Raw genomic sequence first — 20,401 nt, 5'->3', positions numbered from 1 at the left:
CTCCGGCCTAGGCAGTGTCTGCGGGCCGGGCAGTGTCCCCGGGCCGGGCAGTGTCCCCGGCCTAGGCAATGTCCCCGGCCTGGGCAATGTCCCCGGGCAGTGCCCGGGTCGGTGGTGCCCCGCACTCGGCCCCCGGCTGCCATCCCTGAGGCGCTGCCCAGCGGGGATGTGCCGGTGCGGGAGCCGCGGGAGAATGGTAGTACTGCTGAGAAGCGCTCGGGGCTAACCAGGGTGCGTTTTACCCCTTTTCCAGGTATTCGTGTTTGATGTGGGGAAGGAAGCCTGGAAATCCTACGACTGGTCCAAAATTACCACTGTGGCAGCTTTCGGGAAGTACGATCCCGAGCTCATGTGCTATGCCCACTCCAAAGGCTCGAGGATAGTACTGAAAGGTTGGTTACACTGGAAAAACATTGCTGTTTGTGATACGTGAATAAGATAAGGTACACAGGGCTATATTACCTTGACATTTTACATTCAGTTGTATGCAAAGTATTAAAATCATTAAGAGAATTAATTAATAAGGCTTTAATGAACCCTTGACATTTTGCACGTGCTGGTATGCAGGGTATTGAAACCAACAGTGGATTGTGCCACAGTAGTAACCAAACCATCCCAGTGACATCTTAATAAAAGTTCTCTTAATAGGGAACATCATTGCTATGGGGGAAGAGAGAGGAAAGAAAAAGCCTGTTTTTTGGGTCTGTATTCTGGATCTTATGTGCAGTACCCAAAAGACAAAGTAAGGAAAGGGATTTTAAGTAATATTTAGTATATTGCACTTAAATTAATCCCTCTGTATTAGGAAGTGGTTGAGTTTTAAAATATGCTTGCTCAGGAACTCAGTGCAGGTACAAATGCTGATTAGAAAAACAAAGTCCATTAGCTTACATGTTGTAAATACCTTTTGGCTCTGTTGAGAAAAAGCAGAATCCAGGACTACAGTGTGCAAAACAGCAAAGGTTAAACACAAAAGTAGCTTTCCTCTAAATGTGACCAGTTAAAATGATAAAAGTTCTTTGATTTCAAGAAAGATAATTTACAGTAGCTAAAAGAATAGTAAGCAGAAGTAAGATTAAAATTATTGAAAAACCAAAGGAACTTAATTTTAACATCACTCTCTCAAAGAACCTTGGTAATCTTTTCTGGGGTGGTTTCTCAAAATTATGCTTGAGGAAAAAATGAACTCCTTTGTATTTTACCAGTATTGATATGGGTAATTTTTATGTTGTGTTTAAATGTGTTGGTTAACTAAAGACAAACCTTTCCTTCCTACTATTACTGTGGTGTAAATGCATGTTAACTCTTGAAGGCCTCTTGTCCAGGTGATGTACCTCTTCAGGAAATTGTTGATCCTGCTAAAAGAGCAGCATGGATATCCCAACAGGTGGACCTTGCAAAAAAGCAGTATATGGATGGAATTAACTTAGATATAGAGCAAGAAGTTAATGAAACCTCCCCTGAGTATTATGCATTGACAGAGCTTGTTAAAGAAACTACAGATGCTTTTCACAGAGAAATAGCTGGATCACAGGTAATAATAATGTACTTTATACAAACATTAAATTTAACCTTCTGAAATGTAAGGACTTTTGGTAGTGCTGTTTAGCATATGAATATGAAAAAGTTTATGCAGATCTAAATATAATATTCTAGTGAATGCTTAATTATGAATGTTAGCTGTGATATAATCTTGTAAGAATCACTCTTTTTGACCTGTGTGAATTTCAATGAGAGATGGGCTTTGTTGAGATTTGTACATACAATGTTACTGCTATGTGTGAGCTGGCAGTTTTTAGTGTCCCTTAATGAATTGTTGAAAGTAGGGCAAATACAGCCTTCTGGGGCAAAAGCTTGATAGTGTTTTGGTAAACCTGTCATGAAAGTTTTCAAGATCTGCACCGTGCTTCTTATTTTTGGTAGTTTTCATATTATATTTTAATTTCTTTGGTGATATGTATTCACTAATGGGATACTCACTTTATTATCTTCTGTTTGTTTTGTCAGATAAGCAGCTTCTTCTATAGTTCATTATTATCAAGATGTGTTAAACTGTACCATTTGGGAAATACTGTCTTTAAAAGTCATAGCTTTTTTTTTTTTTAATAAGAGATAACAAGGGCACTGAGGGCCATACTTGGTACTAAGTTGTGCATTTTTCCTTCAGGTAACGTTTGATGTGGCTTGGTCTCCAGCATGCATAGATAAAAGGTGCTACAACTACACTGGGATTGCAGATGCCTGTGACTTCTTATTTGTGATGTCATATGATGAACAGAGCCAGATCTGGACAGACTGTATTGCAAAAGCCAATGCTCCTTACCTGCAGACCTTAGTTGGTGAGGACAGAACACCTCCCCAGGAGTCAGAACATTGCCATTTGCTCACATGAGTAGATAGAAAAGAGGGCTTTTTCTCAGACAGGTTTATTTTGTTATTGTTGCAGTGAGGCTTTGAGTGTGATCAGATATGTGTTGTCAGGATATGAACACAGTGCCCCTGGTCCTTATGAGCCTGCAGACAGACCTTCAGCATTGTGTGTTGGTTCCTGTAACCTCAGGAGTGCAAAGAACACTTTTGGAATGACAGAGGGCAGCCAGAGCAGTGGTGTCTGCCTGGGATTGCAGAGAACCTGAAACATTTCTCTCATCTTTGTGAACCTCTGCTCAGGGCAGATGGTTTTAAGTGTGAGAAACTGGAGCAGTTACTGCGATCCCAGTAGAGCAAGCCTCTCACTCACTGGAGAGTGCAGGTGAAGGCAAAGGACAGCTTGCACCTTGGCCTCTGGGTATCATGCTGTGGCTCTGGCTCTAAATTAATTGTAAGAATAAAAAGCATAGGAAAAGTAAAGGATGCATGTTAATTTTTATTTCCCTCAAAACTAGGATATGAAGAGTACATTGCTATGGGCATTGATCCTAAGAAGCTTGTGATGGGTGTCCCCTGGTATGGCTATGACTATGTCTGCCAAAACCTATCCACGGTAAGGTGAAGAATGTTTGTTTGCAATCAAACTGTTAATTTTTTTCTTTGGAAAGATGTAACTAGATTTTGGTAATCTTGTTTTTGGACTGGGAAACACTGTGGTCTGATGGATAAGAGCATCAAGATGGGGCACAAACCAGAATCTTTTGCTTGGCTGGTGACTGATGGAGCAGTGTGTTACCAGACAAGGCATTTTAGCTCCTTAGGCAGCCTGAACCCCGTGACATCCACACACTGTGTTTGGCTATAAATGTTACCTGTATGAGAAGAGATGAAGTCCAAAGGCCCTACAACACTTGTATGTGCCTTCTCAACACCACTGTAAAGACAGGTGCAACAAACCATAGCAAACCTACGACTGTTACAGGATAGCAGTTTATGAGGTCTCAAATATTATACTTATGAAAAATGTAAGGGTCAGTTAAAGGTGGAAAAGGTAAGACAACTGTTTAAGCTGAAGGGTATCCATCCAGTCCTGTATTACTGCAGATTAAAGAAAATGTAGCTGTTTTAATTTACTTTTCTCTACAAATAGTATCTGCTGGATTTGCTTGAAGATTTGGAATTTTTGTGGCTCTAACGCCTTTTGTGAATTGTTCTTGGCTGTACTCCTGTTCTGGAGTTCAGTGTATCTCACCTGAAACTCTTGCCTCCCTGTTTGTTTTCCAGGAGCATGTTTGTTCCCTCCCCCAGGTGCCTTTCCGTGGGGCTCCTTGCAGTGACGCTGCGGGGAGCCAGGTGCCCTACGCAGCCATCATGAAGCAGGTGAACAGTTCTCTCTCAGGGCTGCTCTGGGATGAGGTGCAGAAGGCTCCATTTTATGAGTATAAGGTAAGAGTCCTTTTCCAAGCCACTGTGGTGTGGAGTAAGCGTTCATGAACCACAGATCTTTGACTATAAAGTTATTGGGATTAGATTCTTCCTTTCATGTTTTCTACATTTTGGTTTGGTTTGGTTTGGTTTTTTTGGTACAGTAAAGGATTGCTGAAAATTTGTGTCTTGAATTCCTAGTCTGAGAGAGGAATGCAGTGCCTGAAGACTACAGGAGTAATAAAGATCTTTATTGCTTTCTAGTCTTCTTGAGATACTGCATCATGTCAAAAAGGACATTTTGGCACAAAGACATCCTGTAGCTCCATCCTTCACTGTTAAGAGTTACTTTCATGAGCTGATAAATGATTTAAACTAAAAATGATTCTGAGATGCTCTTAATTTTGTCTAGCTTGATGCCTTGCATGCATATTCCCTTCTGCATTTGTTTTCTACACAGACACAGTGAAAGACTCCATAAATGACTGTGCTTACAAGAGCACCACAGTGTGTCCATTTTGTCTTGTTTCTTTAAGCATTATTTGAGTTCCACATATTGGTTATTAAAAAGATGTTGTAAGCAATGACCAGGTAAAAGCAGCATAACCTTGAAAAAATTTTATTACTTCCTCTAAAACTGTATATTGCTTAAAAAACCCCACAATCTCAAACTAAATTCACCTGTTAGTTTAGATACCGTATCTGAAATTTTAGCTGTATTAAAAAAAATATTAAAATACAAATTAGCAAAGTATTTTCATCTGACTTCAGTTAAATTGTGTCACTGTTTTATAACTTATATTCTACAATTTAAAAATATCCAAATATTTGGCTTAGAATTTTTAATTGTCCTGTGTGACAAAGAATTGCTAAATCAGGAAAATATTATATAAATCTATGTAGCTTGTGTATCTCAGTTTTTAGTTGTATTTTTAACTGTGTTCAAGAGAAAATGTGATCACTGACACTGGTGTTTAAATGTTTTTCTAGGATTCTGTTGGTCAGTTCCACCAGGTATGGTTTGATGACCCTCACAGCATCTCTCTAAAAGCAGCATATGTGAAGAGTCGAGGCTTAAGGGGCATTGGAATGTGGAATGGAAATAGTCTTGACTATTCCAGGGAAGCTGCAGCAGAACAACAAACTCAAGCAATGTGGCAAGCTCTGACACCATAAGAACTGTGTAAACCCTTGATTTAGAATTATGAAAATTGGTAATTTTTTATTCTGGCTTACACTATCACAGATGTTGACTTTATATAAATATATTGTGATTAAAAAACTTTAAAAACTAGGCAAATCAATCTTGTTATTTTATATGCAAAGCTGTATTTTCATTCTTCAGAAAGTTCCATTGTTGCTTTGGAACAACAATCCTTGTATCAGCAGGTTTTTTTAAGACTGCTCATCTTTTTAATTTTTCACAGTTACTGTAAGTTAGTTAATGCTTGAACCCAGTGTGTATCTGGTAACAAGACCAATTGATGGATTTACAGGGGCAGTCTTATAATGATGCTTTGCTAAAGCTGCCAGGTGCAGCAAATACTTATTCCTGTGTTACATGGTGCAGTCTCAGCCTTCTCACTTCCCAACCCAAACAATATTTTAGCTAAGTCACTCTAGAATCAGATTAAACAGAATACTGGAGAGACAAATTGTTGATTATATGCAGCTTGGTTACTCTTCTAGATTAAAAGATTTTTATGGACTGAAGAAATTACATAACATGAAGTAGTTGCTGTTAAGATTTATATCAAAGTTGTTGTTAGAAAGGAATATTCAATAAACTCCAGTTTCACTGTGCTTATGTATCACATAAATTCCTCAGTTTCAAAAGCTGAAAATCTCTGACCTTAGCTTGAAGAAGAAGCATTAATATGAAGGTGACTTGGATGATGTTTCCTTCCATTTCAAACTACTTTACTTCCTGAAAACTAGAATTCAGAAGCTTATTTAGTGAACTGCATATCTATTTTCCCACACACCCTAAGATTTATTCAGTAGCTTGTTTTTTGTTTTTATGGGGTGTTGCCTCTGAGATAACAGGAGATTATGTTTTCTTTCTAGTTCATATTTTCATAAAATCATTTGCCTAAAGAAGTTGTATAACTTTTTAAAATACCCATAGTGATGTAAAGATTGGCTGGTGTTTACAGGATTTTTTGGTTGAATAAAATGCTGCTCTTGGTAAGGCTTGTAAACAATGTTCCCTGTCTGTGCTTTACTTGTTCTACAGCTTACCGCCCACACTGCTTGTCTGCTTCTCAGAACTCTTTCACAACCAGATTAAAGTGCAACTGGGCCCTGCTTAAGTGACTCCATTAATTAAAAAAATCATTTAATTATATAGATGTAGTCAGTTGTGGGCTTGGTGGGATTTTTGGTTTGGTTCGATTGGGGAGGTTGGGTTTTTTTGTCTGATTGGTTGGGTTTTTTTCTTGCTAAAGAGTTACCATACTATGGCAGCATTACCATAATGGCTACTGAGGACAAGACTGGAAGACTTCATCTGAAGTGTCTGCTTGATATTACAGGTGATGGAAAGCAGAAGGTGAAGCCTACTGCTCTTACAGAAACTAAAAAATTCCCTTGACAAATCAGAAGGCTTTTCATTGGAAGACCACTCTATAAGTCTTAAGAGAAACTCCTACATTTTATATATTAAATGTATATATATATATATACACACATATATATATATATATACACACGCACACACTTCAGAACTTGTACTTCAGAACTTTAAATGCTAAAATACTGTGAGATGGATATTTGCTAAATTGAGAGTCTTCTGCTACGAATATCTGACCTGCAAAATTCTGAGGGCCAGCTGATTTAATTGTAAAACTCTCCTTCCTGTAGCAGTCAAGACCATGAATTGATAATACTAAACTCTAAATTTAGGTTCTGATTTTCCAGTAACTAGTAGCCTGCTTTCATATCTTAAATAAGACACAATTCTTAAATAGAGAATGTAAGCTTCAACCCTGAATTAAGCAAAAGGGGGTGTAGTTTTAAGAATTTATTTAATCCTTTAGCACTAAAATCTTTGTTAAGTCCTATCTTTAAGAAAATAAATTGGATAATGGGTGGTTTGACTCAAGACATTTCTAAGTTGTTTTTTTTGAGAACTGCATAATTTTCTTATTCCATAACTTATTTCCCATGAGTGTTTCACTTCCAGTTATAAATACCTGATAGCTTTTTAGCTGAGATTAATTCCTAGCATGTTATTCTTCTGCTCAATATAATAACATCTGGTTTGCAAAGAGGCGAACAGCAGAGCTAAGAAAAAATTTCTATGAAGAGGTTTCTGATTCCTCTTTCAGAGAATTGTTAATCTCAGGGCATGCATGACCTTGGAATTAAGGAAAGGCAGAACATGCAGGAGTGTAAATTGGACCAAGATCATCATTATACTGGTCCAAGAGAAAGCTTTCAGGCAAGCTTTCAAACTACAGAAGACACCTAATGTCTGTGTGCCTTTCCTAATAAGAGAGGGAACAAAACCAGCTAGATATGGAAAAAAAGTGAGATTATCTGAGATTTTGTTTATGTTTCATAATAATACTACAGTAATGATAGTTAATTTATATATAGATATATTTATAAGCGCAAAAACAAACTCCAGTAAATAGCCAAATAAAGGATTACTGTTGCTGTAGTTCTACAGAAACTATATTTTAATAATTTCTAAAAAATTGAATGTGTGAGCCTCAAAGTAAGGACAGAAGGTTACAGATTTTAGGTTTATTTCTTAGTAGCTATTAATTATTAGCTCTGTAATCAAAGAATGTCAGCATACCACTGGCATGTTACACAATTAACTAACTTGCACTTTAAAAATGACAGCTTAGTTTTAGACATGTTACGAGCTTAAACTGTATGTTTAAGTAGCCGACTGATCTTACAGTAAGTGAGATTTAAAAAGAAGTGAGCTGTAGTCTAGTGTATAAATTCCACAACATTTATATAGTTAATGTCTTTTTACAAAGTTACTTCAAGAACATACAAACAAATGCTCTGAAATTCTCTTTTACATACACTAGAGAGCTGTTGTACATTTCACAGATGTTACTCATGTCATCTTAAATTCCTGATTTTCTGGACTGGAGAATGAATCTTCTTCTGTGTCAGTTCTGCTCTCAGTGCTCGTAAATCAGACGCTGCCTGCTTTCTCATCTGCAAAAGAACCCATCATTTAAGGAATGGCAATTTAAGGAAGCTTTTTTTGGAGCTGACATGCATATAGGTTTATATAACTAAGACTGAATTTTATACAGGATGGCTGAATACAGAATACATCTTTCATGTCTGAAATTTTATGTGTTCTAGCCCTACTTTGTTCCGTACTTGCCCTGATGTTTTTGAAGCAACTGCAAAAATAATTGTTCTTTCCACTCCTTGCTAGACAATGGAGGAGTCATAAAGTCATATTAACTACAACCAGCCTGGAGTACCCAGTAAACAGGAGCATGGGCAATCTCTGTGATGTAGAACACTCCTATTTCAAACTTTCAGAGCTGGAAAGCTGTCCAGTGTGAAGGCCCATACTACCTCTTCTTCCAAAAAGAGTCACAGGCAACACTGATATGGAATAAAGCAGATGAAGAGGTCTGCAATCTGCTTAGACAGCCTTTTTTTCTTTTTTAGGTTTTTTTGTTTGTTTGTTTGTTTTTTGATGGTTTATTTTTTCCTTTTACCATTTTCCTTTAGCCACGGTCTATTTATGTGGTGAGGCATGCTCAGTGCCTCACCACACCAGGTATATTTCTTCAATTACCTTTTGAATGTAATTAGAATTGTATGAATAAGATTGTGAATCTTAGCTTACATAGTACATTGAGTATCTAAGTTGTTTGAATGCCATACATTCCAAATCATTTGATAACCTGCATTCTGGAGTAATTTAGCTCAAATGCTAAAGTCACAACACCTAACACCTTAAAGCTAACAGCATAAAACAAGAACTGTTTAGCAAATATTTACATCATCTAATAATTGAGAAATTCTAATTTTTTTCTATACATTGCCACATTTTGACTGTTCTAATTAAAAGGCACAGTACCTTAATTTCTTTTAGGAGTCTCATTTTTGTATCCTCTAGCTTCCTCCTCAGTTGGTGGAGTTCATGCTGCACTGTAGCAATCCGGATGATTGTGTAATTCTGTGTGAAACAACAACAAACCTCGAGGTGCAGCATCTGTTCCTCACTGGGTGTTCCTTCACCACTCAGAAACAATCCTCTAACAACCTCTTTCCAACTTCCCTGCCTTCCCAGATGGCTGATGCCTGCCTGGCTGCACGTCGCTCTCGAGGGCTGGGGAGCACCCTTTGCTCAGCCTCACAGCTCTGTAAATCCCAGCTCCCTTCTCAGGGGGCTGCCCACTACAGAAAAGGACCAATAATGTGTCTGAGCATAGCCATAACGCAATGTCAACCCTATTCCTATTTTTATTTCATAGATATTTCAAGATAGCTCCAATAATACATGTTTGTATATAATATACACTCTTAGATTGTACATGAACACACCTTTCAGATGCAAGAAAGGGACATTTATTTTTCCTAGGCTAGCTTCAGTTTTGTTTTCAACAGCCTTGCTTCCATTAATGAATGTAGAAAATTAGCAGACACAACTGCTGGAAAGGGTGTTTCCTCCTTCTCTTTTATCTTTTCAATCCCTCTGAACTTCCTATGAAACTCACAGTTGCACAACAGTTGAAGTGCAACCACTTCAAAAGCTACAGGCAGGTTTTGTGTGCTCCAAACATTCATTGCTGCCTTGTATGAAATCTTGGATAATAGAAACAAAGTAGAACTGAACAATCTGAACAAACTGAACCATACTGAACAGAAGGGGATTTTGTTACAAAAAGGTACCAACAGAAAGCAGAAAGAAACAAATGCTCAGACTCAAGCACTTCTGCAGTCTTTTTGAGACAAATGGCCTGAAGGAACTCTGTCCCTCAGATCATTGAGCTAAAGCTAGTTTACAAGTTATTGGTTGGTGACAAATCTGTTTCTTTAATTTATATTTTATACAAAAAAACCAAAACAACTCAGACTGTGAAAAAGAGATAATAAATAATACAAGCAAATACCTTGGAGGTTGTTGTTTTGTTTGCTCGTTTTTGGCTATCTCTGGCTTCCAGTTGCAAGAGCAATTTCTGGTGGTAAAGCTCTAAATCTTGTTGCAGTTTGTTTAAAGTGTCCTCCAGTGAAACTGTAGCTTTCTTGGTTTCAAAGTATTTCTTCTTCCATTCCTCACGCACTGCACAGGAGAACAGTAACAGTGTTTGGTCTTGTTCACCCAATCATAAAGTCTGCTGAAGGCAGTCGGGACAGCTCACCCCACAAGCTTCAGTGGGCCAATGCATACACATGGCAGGAGGTTTCTTTAAAATAAACATTTAGTGAAAAAAAATCTTCATTAAAGTTACATTCCCTCTAAATGCAACTGAATTTTCACATAAACCTCCAACAAAGGGCTCTATCTGTCCACTGTGATAAAACACAGGGTCCAAAACAGCCCAGGTGTTCTGCAGCGCCTAGGTGCTCCTGTGAAGAGTGGTATGCCCAGCACAGTGTGAATTCCACAGCTCTACTATACCAGAAAATGTAGCATTGTAGATTTAGGCAAAATTTATGCTCTTCATGGCCAGAGATTTTGAACAGCTTCAATTTGACGTCCCAAATTATAGGAAACAGTTAGTTACCTTTACACTTTTCTATGATTCCTCCTGTGTTGTCAGTGTGCTATCAAGAGGCGGCACATAAATGCCCCTGTATGTGGCAGACATATCTGCAGTGTCTTAAATGAATCCCTTCTTTCAAGGCATAGTTTGTGGGAGCAGGACAAGTGAAACTTACCCAAAACAACTCAGCTGTTGGAGGATGGCTCTGTGCCAGGTAACTGAGAGCGCCTGTCAGCATGGCACATTTAGGAGGATATTAAATACAGACTTGGATGGCTGTTACTGCAGAAAATGCTCTTTCCTTAATACCTTGTAAAGAAACATGCTTGCTACGTGCCCTTATTTACAAAACTCTTCAGGTCTGACAAAAAAAAATTCAGAGGTACAGATGCTTCTTACAGAACCTGCAGAAGCTGTTTGAATCCTTGTGAAATAACCTTTATTTTACCTAACTGGACAACATAATTTAAGGCAATGCAGGCACCATTTGGGGCTTATCTCTAGCTTGAATTGCAACTCCATGCTACTACAGAGTTACTGCTTCACACACCCAAGTCTGGGGTTTTTAAATACAAATTTCCCAGGCTGCAGGGTGCAGTGCAGCCATGTCCTTAGAGAATAACTGAAAGAATGGGCTTCTCTCCTTTCAATGAGCTACAAGTAATATTTGGGACTAGTAATGACTTAGTGACATTTAAGCACAAAGAGAAAGCTCTCAAAACATCAAAATTATTAAATCTCATGTCTGTATAACTGGGATGTGACTTAGGGAGGATAGTTTTAACTATAAACTTGAAAATAATTTTATGAAGAAAATCTGTGTGAAATTTCAATGAGATTTGACCTTGTTAAAAACCAAGGTTTGTCAAGCTTGTCACAACAGGCTTGGAACTTCCATGTCATAAGCTGAATACTATTGGATAGGACGAACAAAAATTATTATGCTGCAATTTACCTGAAGCCTTATCCACACAGTACAAGCCTCTGTAAGCACCTTGTAAGCTAAAGGCTGGATTAGAAAATGCCAGGCTGCTCTGGGCCTCAGAGAAAAGCAGCCTGCAGTAGCTCTCTGAGCACTGCACATACATGAGACATAACTTGAATAGTTTAGGAAAAAAAGTGGAAGGAAACATTGCAACCCTGATTGTTTCTAGCGTGATATTACACAAAATGAGTCTTCTTGGACCTACTGGTTAGCAGACTGCTCTCTCAGTAATTAAGCCCACTCTGTAATTAAGCCCACTGACACAGAGACAAATATTTTCACATTGGTTTCACTGTAATTTCTCAATCAATCAAAATTCCAAAATAAATTAAAAGTGTACCATGGTATCTCCTCAGCTTATTTTGTTCCAGTAGCCCTTTAGCTTTTTTTCTCAGTTCTTCTCTAGTTTTTTCCATGTGCCTTCTGTCTTCCTTCATTTGTTGCAATTGTTCTGCCATCTTGTTTTCTAAAGATATTACAATTATGTTTAGCAAGCATCTGAATACTCTAAGCACAAAGGATCAGTCAAGACTTTTGTAATGCACTCATCACAAATTATGCCAAAAGCTCTGTCAGAACAAGCAGTAGAAACAATTTCATTTTAATCAGGTTTCATTTTAATCTACCTTTCAGAATGGCTGGCACTTTAGAAAAAGGGGGAAATCCAGCATGCATCCAGGCATTCACACACACATGCAAACAAACATCTTTCTGTATGTTTAGACAATGTATCACTAAAACTATGTAATCAAGAAATATATTCACTCCATACATTGCAAACTCTGGCCAATAAAGCCAAAAAAGCCTCCAAAAGACTATTTCCTGCTTAAAATACATTGCAATAGAAACTGTAGAGAAATCTTGCCTTAAACTCCAGCTTGCAGGACAATATCTGAGACTTCCACTAGTCTGCAACAACAGGTCTAACACTTAACTTCTCACTCTCCTCCCCCCTCAGCAACACTACTTGTGATTTTCTTTGCTACATTCTCACTTGAGCCTGCAGTGTTTCATCTGATCTCCCTCCTTTTCTCCTTCCATCCACTTGACAAGTTGGGTTTTCTAGTGCTGGGAACATGCCAAGCTCTAGGACAGCCCATGCAATCATAAAAACCTGGAATTTTCTATTAATAAATTAAAATTTGTAACAATACTGTGAATTAATGCATGTATAGTGCAGGTATTTATGTCTTCATTGAGTCTTCAGCCTTGATTAAAAATTTACTTCCTTGCAATTTCTTTGAATCATGTACTCACTTGCTGCCTGAATTACAGGAACTTGAGCTGGATTTACAGTAAATGCCAAAAAAGGTGGACTAGGAGCTGAAATACACTCTTTTGGACATGTAAGATGATTTTGCTTGTTTTCATCTGCCTATAGAGTCAAAAGACACAACTATAAGTACATAACCATAATCCTGAATAGTTACATTAGATACATGCCCTGAAAGTGGCCTGAGTGAAGGAGAGGGCTGAACTTGACTTCTGCAGGTAGGATTTTTATATTCTGTTACCAGTACCCAGGACCACTAAATTTCAAACAGCTGGATCTCTGCAAACAAAATGAGAGCACTGAACTCCTCCATCACAGAGAACACACAGACAAAACTACAGACTATTGCTACTGCTTCTTGTCCATGTCCATAACCCCCAGGTTACTGACTGGGAGTAACCAGCAAGACCAGGAACTAAGGGCCTTAAAATGGCCACCTGGTTTGTTAATTATGAAATCAAAACCTGCCAATTTCTAAACTAAAACTTGTAATTGTAGATTTTAATTATTTAGAAATATAGTTGATATTCATTAGAAAATCTGCTAAGTAGCAGAGCATGAATAAACTTTTCTCAGTTATTCTCAAATCTTTCATATTTATAATGAGTCACCAGTCTTACAAAATTAGACTGTTTCTAGGTGTAGGACTATATTTATTGCTCAAGATTACTAGGAATGTTACCTTGAAAAACATACCTGATAATCCAGTTTTTCACCAAGACCAACTCTAGTCTTCTTAGTTCTGTTTTGCTGCAAGCTAAGATAAAATCAAAAAAACAAGTGAAAGTTCATTGACTAAAATGTTTTCTCACCTCCTTTTCTTTCACTTATTTGAAGTCTATAAAGTAAGTTTGTATTGGTGAATTAATATTATCCATTATTTTAGGAGATGCACTATTTGCTAACCTTTGTTTTTTGTGGATATAATCTGTAGTTTGGTCTTCCATTCTTTTAAGAATTTCAGCATCCTGTGTTCTGTCTCTTCTTAATTTGGTATCTTTTTGGTGCTCATTACTTTCCATGTTTGCTAGTTCTGTCCAGGATAGTGATGACAAAAATACACAGATTACCTTGCAAAAATCAGGCTGGTTTGACTGCCAATGACTGGACATTCCAACCTGTATTGGAAGTTCAGTGAATCAACACAGCAAGTGGTGTTATCTCTAGGATTTGGAAATGCTCCATGAATAACAGAAGAAAGAAATCAAGGGGAAAAAATGTATTTTTGTTATTAGAATTTATATCTGACTAATTCTGGTGATTAGACAAATGTACCAACTATAGTAAAGTGTTTATATCAGCACACAGTGCTAATGAAAGACTCACAAGGTAAAACGACATCTCTTTGAAACATATCATCATTATTTTTAAAAAACTGAATATTGTTCTCATAGTGCTATTCCAACTTACACTTAATTTACAGATTTCTTAAAACTTAGCTTTACTTTGCTTTAGCAAAAAAATAATAACAAACATGTGTACCCTTTTGATGTTTAATGTGATTTTGGAGTCTTTGGTTACCCTGGCCTTGTTCATGACTGTGGTTTACATGAGTAGGAGCAGTTCCTTTGGCTTTGTCATTCCACTTTGGAGCATTGCAGTCTTCTTGATCTTGGCTGAGATGATTCTGCTCAGAGGTCTGTAATACCAGGTCCCACTTTCCAGACTTCTGGTCTGCAGGATTAGAATGACTTGGTGTGAAGAGAGATCCATCAGATCCACTTGGATCTGCACAAGAATTGATAATATGAAGCAGAGATATTATTTTACTGTAAACGTTAACCATAATATTTATTTTTCTTCTCATCCATCACCTTCCTTCACTACACTGGTTAAGCTTACCTTTTTCTTCAAACTGTTTTTCTGGAATTCTGTTGTTATTGTCTTGCTTATTGTTTGTGTGTGAAACTGGAACAGGCTCTTTCTCACCCCATTCCACAGGACTGGGCACTTCCAGATATTCTGCCTGATGCCTACTTCGTATACTTTCTGAAAATGGTTTGCCTTTTTCAGGTTTCTGTTGGGAAAGGCTGGATAATCTTGATCCATGACCAAACCTATCAGCTTCTTCACTAATGTGAAATTTTTGTTGAGGTGATGATAGCAATGGATAAACATCTTCAAAATATTCCACTCCAGGTAATAAATATAATTCAGGAAAAAGTGCCTGAAATTACAGAGTATATCCATCAGATAGGACAAAGAAAATGTGCAATGTAAAGTTACTGAAAATGGTACCTTACAAACCATTCAGTACTTACATAAGGAGGAGCAAATGACTTCAGTTCCAGTTCTGTTTCCTGCTTTGCTTTCACCTTAGAAGATAAAGTATGGAAACGTAACAAATACAAATCTTTTTTCATCAACAGTGTTGCATGTGACACATGCATTCTATTGTCATTTTTACATACTGCATTCTTTTATAACCATCACTATAATCTGTAGTGGCCTTATGGAGTAAAAGTATCTCAAAGTACATTTGTATTTTCTGACAGAGATCTGAAACTTTGTCTATTTTTCAAAATCTTAATCAGACCTACAAGATTACATGCACGTACTGAATGGTTTTTTATTCTTTGCACTTTCTCTTATGGTTCAAAGGACCTGATCCAACAGTCACAGGAAAAAAAAATTTGCAACTTTCTTTATCAAAAGTTGCTTCAAGTTGAATCTGGAAAGAAATGCTGAGTCTCACATAATTTTCTCTAGTTTCCTAATACTGTATTGCAAAATATTGAATGTATATGGAAAAAAAATCTAATAATATCCTATGTCTTCTTGTATTTATCATTTTCCTTCATGTTCTTTTTGTGACACACACTTTCACATTTAAACAGTTGTTCTAAAAACAAAGTCTAAAGTAGTCAATATATATTTGAAATATGTGCTCCAATGTAAGGAAAAGAAATCTGAGCTTACATTCAAATAATTATATTGAATTAAACACAAAGGTCATATGCAAAAAAGGAAGAGAAAATGAACACAATTTTAGTTTATCTTTTCATTTAAAAGACCCTTGCTTGCAAGTAGGGCACAGCTCTTAGTTCTGCTTACATTGTTAGAATTGTGAAACAGAAGACTAAGGGGAGAGAACACTCAACAAATATTTGATCATGGAGATGTAATTCAATGAGGTTACCATGACCCTAAACAACAAATAAAGCAGTTGGTTTATTGCTTTACACTGTGTTATAAAGTTAAACATCAAGCAACAGTAAATACCTCAAAGAAAAACTGTATCTTTCATTTGTCTCTATAAATCCTCATGAACGTTACCAGTATCTTAAATTCTCTATTAACATATTTTATTCATTTTCTGACATTATAAAGGCTGGAAAATTTCTCTATTTATCTCTGAACTATGTGGGGGTGAAAATTAATCATCTTACTTATTGTCATCCAGTTAAGAAGACCTCAATTCACTGAAAACATATGCATACTTTCCTATTTAGATTGTATCACGGTCTTTTAAGTTTCTTTTCATGTTTTTCCACCCGGTTTTTGCATATCACTTAGTATTTACTCTAGTCTCTGTGAGAGTGATTTTAGTGATAATTCAACTAGAAATGAAATAAAGAATGGCACTGAATTTGCTTGTAGTTAATTTCTAAATCCATGAGAAAGAGAAGAAATGAGACATGGAGAAAGTATTCTATACTTACATAAATTACTTACATCGTTGTGTGTTACATGAACAAACTTTCAGTTGGACTAATTTTGAAGTTTATTTAATCTTTAGCTATACTTTGTAAGATATATATGTATATATATAGAATTGATGGAGGAACAGTCATGATTCACATATGTAGGGGTTTTATTGCTGACCTCTCAGGCTGTATTATTGGACTAAACAGTGGAACATCCAGAGAAGTTTTCATTCAGAGAATGATATCTTAAATGCTTTTGGGCAGGTCACAGCAGGAGCCATTAGAAGAACTCTGACTGAGCTTCCACTGCAAATCTGTCAACTGAATTATTCCCAACTGTGTACAGGTAGTAATGGCCTTATGGATTTGGGGTTTTTTTAATGCAACCAGATTTGTCATATTTAATCCATGGACTTACCAAACCATTATATTTTCACTGGATGGTGACTAATTACACCTGTTGCTCTAAAGGGTACTTGTAATACAACTGACCAGCTTTGCCCTTGCACTTGGGGAAGCAGATATGCTCTGACAAGAGCTTAGGCTGCAGCATGTTTAAAAGAAATGCTAACAGTGCCCCTAAAGTTATTTCTAATTTATGTGATATTATCTCATCTGCAGGAATGAAATCTCTGCTTTACATTATAAAACAGAAGAGCACTAAAGAAAAAAAAAATTAACTTACCACTGCTAGTTTTTTCCCAATGCATTTTAAAAATCTGAATTTATCTGCAGCTGTCACTCCACCCAGGTACTCTCCAAGCCTCTCCCGCAGCACTCTTAATGTGATGTGAGGAGACACCCTAGAATGTTGTCATTCATTAATACATCTGTAAGATCAAATAATGATGGCTAGTTAGTAGGAGGGGGAAGATGAAGGTCTGTATGTGCTGGCTTGCACAGACAGAATGACCAAAACTGGGAGCTGTGTCCTAGAACTGAAGCCAGTTACAGACAGGCCAGAGGGTCTGGGGCAGCACTCAGAACACTGCACTGTAAGGGCTGTTCTGACATTAACCAGCAAGAGTCACCTTGTACCAGCCTCACACAAAGGGAGAATATGGAAGCAGACAAAATATGAAATTTACTTCTTCAGAATGCTGTTGCTCATCTGCAGGTGAATAACAACACCACTGGAAGCTACATTCGTGCACTTCCATTTAAGTGACACAGTTTCATGTGGCTGGACCAGGACTGTTGAACATTCCCTTCAAGCACCCAGGGCCAGAGGAGCCCTCAGCACTGTCCACTTTAAGCAGCAGGCACATTCCTTTGCTTTTGTCTTTTCCAGCACAAATTTACAGTTGGGTGTGTGCATGTGTGCATGCAAATGTATTTTAAATAAAAACCAAACACCGCAGTGTGAACATTTCCACCATGATTTGAGGATGAGAATGTTGACACAAATATGAATTGTATCATTTAATGTACTGCTTAAAAGTATGCAAATATTTAGGCTATGAGCTCAGTAGAAAAATCACTACAGAATAAAAAGCATCTCTGCACAATAAATCCAAATGTGCTAGAGGCATACCAAAGCACTGCAGCACAGCACAAGCAATTCTAATTGTTCTAAGCTGCCATATAAGAAACCAGGGAACAAATGCAGGCTTGAGACTGTTAACCACCCACTCTGATTAAGTGGCAGGCTGATTTTGGCCCAGGCAGCTCTCACTCCTCAAGCAATGCACAGACACAGCTTGGGGGATAGCACATGCCATTCTCAGGAAACAGTACAGACAAGAACCTGCCAGGACTTCCATTTGAGCAGGTCCTCAACATTACCCTGTCAAGGCTTGTTTGCACTTGCAAGCAGCCCCTTAGGCCTTCAGTTCACACCTCAAGCATGTATTAAAAACACTGCCATTTTCATCTCATGAACACAATGCTTGCCTTGTATTATTTCAAATACCCTGGACTTAGAGGACCCTCCTCAACATCATAAAACTGCCCTGGAGCACAGGCACGAGGCAGAGGAGACCAAAGTCTGCAGAGTGAACGCATCTACAATGTACAATGGGGGAAAGTATCTAGGTATCCAGATCCTGAGATATAGGGCGGAAATTTATCTCAAAATTGTTTGCCAGTGCAGCTGCTAGGAAAATGCAATACTATTAGTCTGTCACTTGCTGCCACTGGCTGGCAGAAAACAGTCACATACAAGTCACTTGCTTCAGGGTGTGCCTTTAAAAGCAATGCAAACCAGAGCTCATTGCAGGCATCTCATCCAGAAAAAATAAAAGATTGGCTTCTGTGGTGAGGAATGAGGAATGGAAAAAAAAGCTCACAGAGGCTAAGAAATCAAGTTCATGGGAACAAGAACTCAGGGCCATAGAAAATTACACCCTTAACATCTTCCTCTAATTTCACAGCTAATGGAAGTGGCCTGTACTTTGACCTAGGAATCCTTTGGAAAGCTGACTCAGACAGCACTGGGATTGTCAAGCTGACTGAACAACAGAGCTACCAACAGCGTCCAAGCCACAGGAGTATCAGCCATTCCCTCTCCTGGATTATAATAAAAGAAGTTTTAAAAATATTTTTTGTTTTTAAAGACAGTGATTCACTGGCCAGGTACTAGTTATGTTAATGCTAATGTACTGCAGCATTGCACAGTACCCCTAGAAGAATTAATTAGCAATTATCTAAAAGTCATTAGCAAGCAACATATCCAGGCAGATATAAACCCACTGAAATCAGTGAGGATCCTAATTTAATTTGATGCCTCAGTGGAATAAATTTACACTAGAAAATATAGGGCAGTGGCAGATGTCCATGACATGAAATGAAGTTATACTCCAGACTACATATGTATTCTGCACCTCTGCTGCAGACTAGAACAGCAAACAAAATGAGTTTATGCACTTACTTTCTCTGGTTTTGAGCAGCCCTTCAACAAAAGCAGCTGTGAGAATGAATACATTCTGCCCTACATGCTCCTACCTGATTGCTGTCAGTCTTTTCAGCTACACTGTATATTGTCTCAAGTGGATAATACAAGATTCAATTTAAACTAATTAAAACCTCTATTCCCTGCAGTTTTAGCTGAATTGACAGGTTTTGCACAGATGTAGACAAGGTGTAAGTAAAAGCTCAGTTTCAATACACATCTTTACATTATTTGATTTTTCTACAACTTCTCACCACACTAGATACTAGATTTTGTGAGCAAAGTGTTTTAGGAGTATTAAAAAAACTTTCAAGGTTATGACACATGAAAAATACAACTCCTTGTGCCAGGTTTGAGCCTAGGACTGGGAACCAGGGTATTCTTTTACTAAGTCCTTTAAACAGCTACCTGAGAGCACACACAGCTGCACACATGGTGTTATGCACATCCTTTCACTTTCTTCTTTCAGTAAGAAAGAGGAAATGCTGCTGGTTCACGGGCTGTAATGCTTTCCCTTGAGAAACAGGGCTTCAGCTCTTTCTCTGGACTGAGAGCTCAGATCATCATACCCCTGTTCCTGGGAACTGACAGGCTATCCTGTCTTCATCAAGCCACTCTCTTGAAGCTGGCCCATTGCCCAAAAGAATTCCAGCTTTTGATAATCAGACTCAAGGAGACAGAAAGAATGTAAGATATGGTTTTACAATATAAATCATTCTGCAGAAATACTAGCACTGCTCTGGAAGTGCTTTTCAATGTCTACATCATGCCTGATACAGTACAAATTAACATAATGCTAGTTATGGTCACTACTTACACTCCAGACATTTCATTAGACAACAAATTTCTGCTGCAGATGTAATTGTGCTCTCTAGAGCAACAGTTGGACTAAAAGTTAGACTGAAGGACAGTGTGAAGGACCTACCACGTACATAAAACCTAAAACCACACTCACCTTATAAATCCAGCTGAGACAAATTTGCTAGTAAGAGCTACAGGAACTGTATTCAGCTTGAAGTTCCACACTTCTGCTGGGACATAAAAAACATGAAGTTCCAACAGCTAGGAAAAAAGAACAGATGTAAATGTATTATCATCCTCTTCCTATACATT

At 37.7% G+C, this 20,401-nt stretch overlaps 2 protein-coding genes across 2 annotated transcripts in view; one reads left to right on the top strand and one right to left on the bottom strand.

The window, feature by feature from the left end:
• Window positions 1–84: 84 nt before the first annotated feature.
• CTBS (chitobiase) lies at window positions 85–5,999 on the top strand. Its single transcript, XM_031057926.1, has 6 exons — window positions 85–392; window positions 1,326–1,534; window positions 2,168–2,339; window positions 2,886–2,983; window positions 3,655–3,816; window positions 4,786–5,999. Exons 1-6 carry the CDS (start codon window positions 350–352, stop codon window positions 4,969–4,971), a joined length of 870 nt encoding a protein of 289 aa, XP_030913786.1. The 5' UTR covers window positions 85–349; the 3' UTR covers window positions 4,972–5,999.
• Window positions 6,000–7,847: 1,848 nt separating this feature from the next.
• SPATA1 (spermatogenesis associated 1) overlaps window positions 7,848–20,401 on the bottom strand; it is a 13,650-nt gene continuing 1,096 nt past the window's right edge. Inside the window, exons 2-13 of the mRNA XM_005422044.2 lie at window positions 20,244–20,350; window positions 17,084–17,201; window positions 15,013–15,066; window positions 14,594–14,918; window positions 14,273–14,479; window positions 13,658–13,784; window positions 13,448–13,508; window positions 12,736–12,853; window positions 11,819–11,944; window positions 9,900–10,069; window positions 8,864–8,962; window positions 7,848–7,977 (exon numbers count right to left, since the gene is read on the bottom strand). Coding sequence (XP_005422101.2) covers window positions 7,879–7,977; window positions 8,864–8,962; window positions 9,900–10,069; window positions 11,819–11,944; window positions 12,736–12,853; window positions 13,448–13,508; window positions 13,658–13,784; window positions 14,273–14,479; window positions 14,594–14,918; window positions 15,013–15,066; window positions 17,084–17,201; window positions 20,244–20,350 — 1,611 coding nt within the window. The 3' untranslated portion in view covers window positions 7,848–7,878. The remainder of the gene's footprint in view (window positions 7,978–8,863; window positions 8,963–9,899; window positions 10,070–11,818; window positions 11,945–12,735; window positions 12,854–13,447; window positions 13,509–13,657; window positions 13,785–14,272; window positions 14,480–14,593; window positions 14,919–15,012; window positions 15,067–17,083; window positions 17,202–20,243; window positions 20,351–20,401) is intronic.

The sequence above is a fragment of the Geospiza fortis genome, unplaced genomic scaffold, assembly GCF_000277835.1.
Source record: "Geospiza fortis unplaced genomic scaffold, GeoFor_1.0 scaffold403, whole genome shotgun sequence".
Classification (NCBI taxonomy): domain Eukaryota; kingdom Metazoa; phylum Chordata; class Aves; order Passeriformes; family Thraupidae; genus Geospiza; species Geospiza fortis.
This window is presented reverse-complemented; position numbering and strand designations above follow the sequence as displayed.

Coding starts and splice junctions, on each gene's coding strand:
- CTBS (XM_031057926.1), top strand. CDS start 350: ATGTGCTATGCCCACTCCAAAGGCTCGAGGATAGTACTGAAAG. Junction 2,340..2,885: donor TTACCTGCAGACCTTAGTTG/GTGAGGACAGAA, acceptor CCTCAAAACTAG/GATATGAAGAGTACATTGCT. Junction 3,817..4,785: donor CTCCATTTTATGAGTATAAG/GTAAGAGTCCTT, acceptor ATGTTTTTCTAG/GATTCTGTTGGTCAGTTCCA.